Source organism: Clarias gariepinus, chromosome 20 (genome assembly GCF_024256425.1).
Source record: "Clarias gariepinus isolate MV-2021 ecotype Netherlands chromosome 20, CGAR_prim_01v2, whole genome shotgun sequence".
Classification (NCBI taxonomy): domain Eukaryota; kingdom Metazoa; phylum Chordata; class Actinopteri; order Siluriformes; family Clariidae; genus Clarias; species Clarias gariepinus.
In genome coordinates this window covers 22547501-22557731 of record NC_071119.1, presented here as the reverse complement: position 1 = coordinate 22557731, position 10231 = coordinate 22547501, and the positions used below count along the sequence as shown (strand labels likewise).

The following is a 10231-nucleotide window of genomic DNA, read 5'->3' as shown; positions in this document are numbered from 1 at the left end:
CAAAGCAAGCATAATGCATACATTTTTATTTAATCCTGGTAAAAGTTTACAGTTATTATAATTTATCTCAAAGGTTAATGTTAATCAGTTTATTGTAATCATGTCTTATGCTACATGGCACATTTTAACCTCTGTAAAGCTACACATTTGGCAAGAGTTTCACGATCAAAAATTTATCCCAGATTAACAAATCCTAAATGATCAGTAATCTAATCTGGTCTAATCCTTATTGGTGTAAACTGGCTAATGTAAACTAAAACTAGGATTAAATTATAGCCGGAGTACAATACAAATTTTAAAGCCGAGTTTAAAGTTTGACAGAGCAGGGTTATTGCATACATTTGACTTTAACTGTGGTAAAAGTTAATTATATTTTATCCAGCGGTTTATGTTAATCAGTTTATTTTAATCATATATTACATGTTACTTAACACGTAAACTTCTGCAAGCTAAACATACATTTAAAAATGAATGCCAGATTAACTAATGCGGGATTATTAGTAATCTAATCTCATTTGTAAAATAGCTAACGTAAACTAAAACTAGGATTAAATTAAAATTGTTTTGATGATGTTTTACAGGGCAGGGTTAATGCATAAATTTGAATTTTGATCCTGGTAGAAGTTAATTATAATTTACCTCAATGGTTTATGTTAATCACTTTATTGACATATTTTAACCGCTGAAAAGCTAAAAATTTAAGCCAATGTTTAAGAGAGTAAACTCAAAAATCAACCCCAGATTAACAAAACCCAGATTAGTATTTCCTGGATTCCTTTACTTTACGGTACTGTAGCACATACTATTTTATTGTAGTCATATGCTACATGTTACTTGACACATTTTAGCATGTGCAAAATTCAAGATTTAGCCAGAGTATTAAAATCCTAAATAAATCACAGATTAACAAATCCTGGATTATAGATAATTTCTTCCAATCTAGTCCTTGTTGGTGTAAAATACTTTATTTATTTGAAAGTAAACTACAACTAGGTTTAAATTACAGCTGAATTGCAGTTAACAATGTTTTTAAACAAGGTTTAAAGTCTGACAGAGCAGAGTTAATGCTTTTAGTTAGATTTAAACCTGGTAAAAGTTAAAGTTTATTATAATTTACCTCAACAGTTGATGTTAATCAGTTTATTGTAATCATATGTTACATGTTACTCAACACATGTAAACTTCTGCAAGCGAAACATTTAGCAAGAGTTGTACAATCAAAAATGACCCCCAGATTAACTAATGGATTAAATTAAAATTGTTTTGATGATGTTTTACAGGGCAGGGTTAATGCATAAATTTAAATTTTGATCCTGGTAGAAGTTAATTATAATTTACCTCAATGGTTTATGTTAATCACTTTATTGACATATTTTAACCGCTGTAAAGCTAAAGATGTAAGACAATGTTTAAGAGAGTAAACTTAAAAATCAACCCCAGATTAACAAAACCCAGATTAGTATTTCCCGGATTCCTTTACTTTACGGTACTGTAGCACATACTATTTTATTGTAGTCATATGTTACATGTTACTTGACACATTTTAGCATGTGCAAAATTAAAGATTTAGCCAGAGTATTAAAATCCTAAATAAATCACGGATTAACAAATCCTGGATTATAGATAATTTCTTCCAATCTAGTCCTTGTTGGTGTAAAATACTTCATTTATTTAAAAGTAAACTACAACTAGGTTTAAATTACTGCTGAATTGCAGTTAACAATGTTTTTAAACAACAGTTGATGTTAATCAGTTTATTCTAATCACATGTTACATGTTACTCAACACATGTAAACTTCTGCAAGCAAGAGTTGAACAATCAAAAATTACCCCCAGATTAACTAATGCTGGATTAGTCGTAATCTAATCTCATTTGTAAAATGGCTAACGTGAACTAAAACTAGGATTAAATAAAAATTGTTTTGATGATGTTTTACAGGGCAGGGTTGATGCATAAATTGTATGTATTTGTAAACTCAAAAATCAACCCCAGATTAACAAAACCCAGATTAGTATTTCCTGGATTATTATTATTATATAATCTCATCTAATCCTTATTGGTGTAAAATGGCTATTAAAAAAAACAAAAAACAACAACACTATGATCATATTATGGCCATGTTGTCTTGAAACAAGATTTGAAGTTTATTAGAGTAGGATTAGTGCATTTAATCTGATTTGATCCTGAAGTTAAACACTGCAGCTTGTTTTTAGCATTAGCATGTTATGCTGTTTGTGTAAAGTTTAAACCTTAAATAAAATGATATTATGGTTTATGGTTTATCTCTCATCTGGCAACCATGAGAGGAAAAAATGTGTGTGTGTGTGTGTGTGAGAGAGAGAGAGAGAAAGCGAAGCCGTGTGGCTGTAGGAAACAGTGTTAGCCGTGCTAGCGCTGTTAGCCTGATTAGCTTAGTTAGCATGGCGGCGCAGAGGGAGTCCCAGCACGGAGCGTCGGGAATTAACGTCCTGTTCGGAGTGTTACACATCTTGTTGAGGTTTTTACAGCGTGGAGATGCTCAGCTAACAGGTCCGGAGATGTTTTACACACCATAAGGGTTTTTATTTTTTTTGTAATTTTGAGAAACATAATGTCGGAAGAGAGGGAGAAAAAAAAAAAATACAGAGCTCCATCTGACAAGCAGCCAAAGAGCTCTCTCTCTCTCTCTTTTATTTAATTATGTTCTGTAATGTACAACATTAATTTCTTAAAAGCATAGCATTATAGCTTCAGGACCTGCTCAGTGTGTGTGTGTGTGTGTGTATTTTTGAGGTGCTCCTTTTTTGGCACCATTTCCTGTGTCAATATGCAACAGAAAGTTCAATGTGCAGGGCAGGTTTACAGCTTCATTCACACCAAAATAATGATGAAGTTTAATATTTTAGGGCAATAATTCACACTTCTGATGCGTGTTTGGGGTTTTGGGATTGAAGTCTGTGGTTTTATGTGATATTAAACAGGCCTTTGGCAGCTGCAACTGACCTATTGGAAAATAGTGAGAACTGCAGAGTCACATCAGAGTGTGTGTGTGTGTGTGAGAGAGAGAGAGAAAGAGTGTGTGTGCTGTTTTTATGATCATTTAGAAATAAATAGCATTATTTATTTGCATTGTTTGTTTTTGCAGTGTGTTAGAGCATAATGCTCTCTTGCCAAATAGTGAGACTCAGCAAAGAGAAGTGTGTTAAAGTGAGAGAGAAATGGTGTGTGTGTGTGTGTGTGTGTGTGTGTGCTGTTTCATGATCTTTTGGAGATAAATAGCCTTGTTTGTTTTTACAGTATGTAAGATCATAAATAATTGCCAAATAGTGAGACTCTGCAAAGATAAATGTGTGTTAAAGAGAGCGAAAGGGTGTGTGTATGTGTGTGTGTGTGTGTGCTGATCGTTTAGAAAAAAATTGCACTGTTTGTTTTTACAGTATGCAAGATCATAATACTCTCTTGCCAAATGGTGAGACTCAGAAAAGATGTGTGTATGTTAAAAAGGAAAAAAGGCTGTGTGTGTGTGTGTGTGTGTGTGCTGTTTATACGATTACTTAGAAATTATTTGCATTGTTTGTGTTTACAGTATATAGGATCGTAAGGCTTTCCTGCCAAATAGTGAGACTCAGCAAAGATGAGTGTGTGTGTGTGTGTGTGTGTGTGTCTTGTTTGTATGATTATTTAGAAATAAATAGCCTTATTTGCTCTGTTTGTTTCAACAGTAAATTAGATCATACAGCTCTCATGCCAAATGGTGTGTGTGTGTGTGTGTGTGTGTGTGTGTGTGTGAGAGAGAGAGAGAGCAAGCGAGTACGTGTGCTGTTTTTATGATCATTTAGAAATTATTTGCACTGTTTGTCTCTACAGTATGCAAGATCATAATGCTCTCTTGCCAAATAGTGAGACTCAGCAAAGATGAGTGTGTTAAAGTGAGAGAGAAAGTGTGTGTGTGTGTGCTGTTTCATGATAATTTAGAGATAAATAGCCTTGTTTGTTTTTACAGTATGTAAGATCATAAATAATTGCCAAATAGTGAGACTCTGCAAAGATAAATGTGTGTCAAGAAAAAAGGCTGTGTGTGTACGCTTGTGTGTGTGTGAGAGAGAGAGAGAGAGAGGAAAAGAGTGCTGTTTTTACGATTATTTAGAAATTATTTGCATTGTTTGTTTTTACAGTATATAGGACCTTAAGGCTTTCCTGCCAAATAGTGAGATTCAGCTAAGATGAGTAGAGTAAGTGACATAGAGTAACATAGAGTGAGTGAGTGTGTGTGTGTGTTGTTTGTATGATTATTTAGAAATAAATAGCCTTATTTGCACTGTTTGTTTCAACAGTAAATTAGATCATACTGCTCTCATGCCAAATGGGGTGTGTGTGTGTGTGAGAGAGTGAGCGAGTACGTGTGCTGTTTTTATAATCATTTAGAAATTATTTGCATTGTTTGTCTTTACAGTATGGAAGATCATAATGCTCTCTTGCCAAATAGTGAGACTCGGCAAAATCTGAGAGTGTGTGCTGTTTTTATGATCATTTAGAAATGAATGAACCTGTGTATTTACAGTATATAGGATCATAATGCTTTCTTGCCAAATAGTGAGACTCAGCAAAGATGAGTGTATGTGTGTGTGAGAGAGAGGAGTGTGTGTGCTGTTTTTATGATCATTTTGAAATTATTTGTACTGTTTGTGATTACAGTATATAAGATCATAATGTTTTTTTGCCAAATAGTGAGTGAGACTCAGCAGAGAGGAGTGTGTGCTGTTTTTATGATTATTTAGAAATAAGTAGTGTTATATACACTGTTTGTTTTTACAGTATGTAAGATCAAAAATCATTGCCAAATAGTGAGACTCAGCAAAAATAAGTGTCTGTTAAAGAGCGAGAAGGTGTGTGTGTGTGTGTGTTTGTGTGCTGCTTTATAATAATTTTAAGATAAGTAGCTTGTTTAGCAAATGTATGACCTGTTTTTTTTTTTTTACAGTATATAGGATCACAATGCTTTCTTGCCAAATAGTGAGACTCAGCAAAAATGTGTTGTTCTTATAATTGTTTAGAAATAAATAGCATTATTTGCACTTTGTTTTAACAGTATATTAGATCATACTGCTCTCTTGCCAAATGGTAAGTGTGTCTGTGTGCGCACTATTTTTATGCTCATTTAGAAATGATTTGTACTGTATGTTTCTACAGTATATACGTATATCATAATGCTGTCCTGCCAAATAGTGAAACTCAACAAAGTGAAGTCTGTGATAAAGATAGAGAGAGAGTGTGTGTGTGTGTGTGTGTGTGTGTGTGTGTGTGTGCTGTTCGTATGATTATTTTTTTTTTTTTTAAATAAATAGCATTTTTGCTGTTAACATAATAGCATTATGCTCTCTTGCCAAATAGTGAGAGTGTGTTAAAGTGTGTGTGTCTATGTGAGAGTGATAGTGTGTGTGCTGTTTTCAGGATCATTTAGAACTAATTTGCACTGTTGTGTTTTTACAATGTAAAATTTAGTTTTGCAGTATTATGTGCTACTTTTCATCCTTATTGCATTTTTCATCTCATCAGACTTTATCATCATTATGATAATGATAATTATTATTATTATTATTAATAATTCTTTCTCTCGTTAACTCCTGAAGCATTGAGTCACATGTCCAGCGTTGTGGAAGTCTGGCAAGCCGAAGATGCAGATTTACTACTACCATCACAGGTTTGTCTCACACACACACACACACACACACACACAGGATTCACAAGATTTTTTTTCCAGTGTAGTGGAACAGCACTATGTTTTGACAGAGTGTCAATAAAAAACGCCACGCCCCCCTCGTTCATGGTGACGACATCTCAGAACTATGATCTTATCCCCTGAGATACACCGATAAAGAAACTTTACTTTTGCCCCAAATGTGATCAAACCCAAAGATAACAGTGTTGTGTTAGATCATGTTTTTGCGCCACATCCGTCACAACAAGTGGCTCGTTGATTCATATATGCAATAAAAACATATTATTAAAACCATATTACAAGCGTACTTGTGCTTGTCCTTAAGTAATCACAAATTTTGACACACAGCTTTTCTAATTCCATGTTTTTGAATTGTTATTTCTTTCTACAATGCTGAAGGCGTCCAAAATATCCAATAATCTCTTACAAATTGAAACGGTTGATATTGAGATGTACAGTATCTGCTACATCTGCTCTGTAAAGCTTCATAACGGCGCTTATCTGAGGTGCTGGTTGTTAATTGGTGATTTCTGATGTAACTGGTGGCTCTAAATGAACGTCTCCTCTGCAGCAGAGGTATGTTTTGGTCTTGCTTTCCTGAGAAGGTTTTCATGTGAGACAATTTCATCGTGCTTTGTGAACTGTTCCAGAACAGCTGACCTCACTGTCTTACAATAACAGCTGACTGTTGTCGTTGTTGTTGTTATTTATTTAAGTAAATTCCAAATGCATTATTTTATAGTTTTGAAAAAAATATATAAATCCGGTACAGTAAGTCCCCAACTTACGAACGAGTTCCATTCTGTGAACACCCTTGTAAGTCGGATTCGTTCGTAAGTCCGATAAAGTGAGTCTTAAACAGCGTTGCCATGAGTATACAGTGTGTCAAGCATAAATTAAAAACAATCACACAGGTTCCTCGATTTGGTTGCGTCTACAAATTGATCCGCGTTGATCCGCGGTTTGTTTGTAGGATCTGCTAAAATTCGTAACTCGGATGTTCCTAAGTCGTAGACTTACTGAACTGTGACGAATATATTACTAAATACAGAATTTTGAATTAGAATGTGTGTCCAAACTTTTGACTAGTAATGTAAATATAAATATTACAATTCCAACATTTACAGTTGTTTTCTTTTTATGAAACGTCACAACGTTTTTGTGTAACGCTCGGTAACAACTTAATAACAAATATGTCATGTTACAAAGACAGACAAAATTTCAAGCTTTGGTTCCGACTGCTAGGAAGCACTGAAACTAGAGACTCGTTCCATAAACATTAAGTTGCCACGTCCTAACAGGAGTGTGGCGTCCGTGTAGCATCTCTGTGTCGTGGAATTAGCTACATGTTCGCATGAGCATCTGATTAATAGAAACTTTTTGAAAAAAAAAAATTCTGTTTAACCCAGTTAGAGGGTCAAGTGGCAGCATTCGAGTGCAGCGATTTCCGGATGATCCGAATCCGCAAATTTTTTAGAACGAATACTGTTGCAAAACGTGAAAACTATATGTTGGGTCTTTGGTGGTAGCGCTGTTGTAGTCCACCGCGATATTTGCAAACGCTACTTGGACCCGCACATCGCTGTTCGTGCTTACTTTCACATCACTTTCGCTACATAACATGTGTTTTAGCTTCGCCTGGTATATCCTTTGTAGTTTATATTCATAATATTCACAATATATTTTTTTTCTGTTTTGCAAAAGAGTTATTTGGCCGAAAGATGAAATGTGTTATACAACTTAGCCTGTTATCTATTTCCTAACTTTCCCGCAGTTTCCTCGTATTATATCGGCGCCGCTGTGAGGAGATTCTTTGTTAATTTGTTTCAATCTAGAGGAAGTTGCAGGTAACATGTATTAATTATACAAATGAGCTCGAGGTGGAGTTGATCTCATTCTGGTGATCCGGATGATAGCTGATCATAGGCGGAAATATCGTCTTAAAAAGATTTATTTAGATTTGACACGTGAAAAACGTATTAAAACTCTGAGATCATCATCATCAGCTGATTGCAGTTTTATTTCTGGGAGAAAAACAAACCATTAAGACAATAATATCCGATATCAGTGTTGATTTATCGTGTGGATGAGCCCCAGCTGAGTGAACAGTAGACGTGGTGTTTCTGTAAGCAGTCAGTGTTGTTCCAGTGTTGTTTCAGGCCGTGTGTGTGTGTGTGTGTATGATGATCACTCGGCTGCTCTGTTTGCGTTGTGGCTTCGGGGACGACCACACCGAGCCGTGATGGAAATTTCCCCTTTTTTTAATTTGACTGTCGTTTGCGGTGCCTTTTTTTTTCTTTTTGTATTTAGTGGTAGTTGTTTTTCCAGTTTAACCCGAATGCATTGTTCTGGTGTGGCAAAGCGCAGAGTTGTGTTTTATTTTACACACTGCTGTGGTTCGTTTATTATTTGGGTGTTTTAAGAAGGGAAACACTTTTATCAGTGTTTTGTGGAAATGTTTCTGTGCTTGTTTATATTCGTTTTTAATAAGTTCAGTGTTTATTATAGTGTTTTATGATTTAGTTTTTTAATTATCATCATCAGTTCTGACTGATTATGACCCACTGATTTTGGCAATTAAAAAAAACTATCTATTAGTTGGTGATAACTTAATTTGTAGCTAAACAAATAACTTAATAACTAAACTTATTTTGGAGTGTCTGTATGTATTAAAAAATTTATTATAATTTTTTTATTCATCTTTTTATTAATTAACTTTTTATAATAGCTTTTTATTATTTATTATTTTATTATTTATTTCTTATTATTTCTTATTTTTATTACTTATATATATATATATATTATATATTATATGAATGAACACTTATTGAGTTACACTGACTCAAGATTTTTAAATAATTAATGGTAATTTATAATTTGATGGAGAAGCACCTGTTTATTTATTTCCAGAAAAAAATATATTATATAGTATAGGTATATAATTAAATTATATTAATTTTAGCCAATAACTCTCAGAGGGAAGACTTATAATTTATTTTAATAAAAAGTATTTAATACTTTAAAATATAGTAAATCTAAAATATATAATGTATAAAATATAATAAATATAAATTATTTGATACTTAAAATATAGTAAATCTAAAATATATTAATATATATATATATATATATATATATACAGTATATATATATATATAAATATAAATATATATATATATATATATATATACAGTATATAATTTTCCTTAAATACATTTTGCCATATTTGGCGTTTACCTGTCAGTCATTTTTTTATTATTATTTAAAAAATATATATTATATATTTTTTTTTACACCTAACCGCACTTTCTAATAACTGTGAAAAACATAATAATGGTAATCTTATTCTTATTATTAAGTTGTGTTCTTCAAACACAACACAAAAGCGACATCATGGTGTTTCCATGGAAACGGTTTCATCTCTACTAAAATGTGCAGATTGCAGAGTGTGTTAATGGATGCGTGTACCTGTACAGGGTGTGAATAAAGTGTGTGTGTGTGTTTGTGTGTGTGTGTGTTTTGTAGGCAGCGGAAGAGCGGAGTCCCGAGAATCTCCCTCAGGAGGACAGGTGAGTGTGTCACAGCGCGCACACACACACACACACACACACACACACACAGGAAACATACCTGACACACTTGCACCAGATTACATCACACACACAGTAAGTGTACACTGTCACATTAGTGCACTTTATTAAGGCTTTCTATCGCATTAATGTAATGTTTTAAATGTTTCTGAGTAAGATTAAGGTTTTGTCCTCCATGTTGGGACGCGCCAGACGGACATAGAACAGCCCTTAAAGGCGACGTTTAGGACCGAGGGAACTCCAGAGTGCACGATCCGAACTTAAGCGACCACAGCTGAGATGTAGAGCAGATCACAAGACAGAGGATGAGAGGAGAAAGAAGTCGAGAAAGAGGGGTGAGGAGTGAAGAAAAGGAGAAAAGAATAGAAGTGGAAAAGACGTGGAGGGAAGGAATGGACGGGAGAAGATGGAAGGGATAAAGGAAGAGTGAATCAGGCAAGGAGGGGAAAAAACGGAAGAGGAGGAGTGAAGGGAGTTCGTACAAGACGAGGAAAGGAGGAGAGTAAAATGGAGGAGAAAAGGCATTAGACGAGGTGAGGGATGAAGAACAAAGAGAGAAAGCGAGGGAGAGAAGATGATGATGATGAGAAACGCAGAAGAGAAACGGGAGAGGCAGGAAAAGAATAGAGTTGGGAGATGAACGAACGTGTGGTTGAAATAGACACCATGTGTCGTCTTCTGAGTTTAAATAAAGAGAGAGAGAGGAATGCAGAAACAGACGAGTGCAGGTGATGAAGCCTATGGAAAAAAATAAACGGCAGGAAACAAGTTCGACAGTTTACGGGTGTGTGTTCTCTCAGAGGGAAGTCTGTGTGTGTGTGTGTGTGTGTGTGTGTGTTCGTGTTCCTTCTGCAGTGTTTAGCGTTTCACATTTCTTTGTCACCGCTGCTGCTGGTTACCATCAATTAATGGAAAAGTGTTGAACGCTGTGTGTATCCTCAC

At 34.6% G+C, this 10231-nt stretch overlaps 1 protein-coding gene across 3 annotated transcripts in view; it reads left to right on the top strand.

The window, feature by feature from the left end:
• Positions 1-2344: 2344 nt before the first annotated feature.
• The window catches only part of tmem131l (transmembrane 131 like), a 53127-nt gene continuing 45240 nt past the window's right edge, over positions 2345-10231 (top strand). For all 3 annotated transcript variants that reach the window (XM_053479983.1, XM_053479984.1, XM_053479982.1), the window contains exons 1-3: positions 2345-2530; positions 5611-5681; positions 9225-9268. In XM_053479983.1, the coding sequence (XP_053335958.1) occupies positions 2422-2530; positions 5611-5681; positions 9225-9268 (224 nt within the window). In that variant the 5' untranslated portion in view covers positions 2345-2421. The remainder of the gene's footprint in view (positions 2531-5610; positions 5682-9224; positions 9269-10231) is intronic.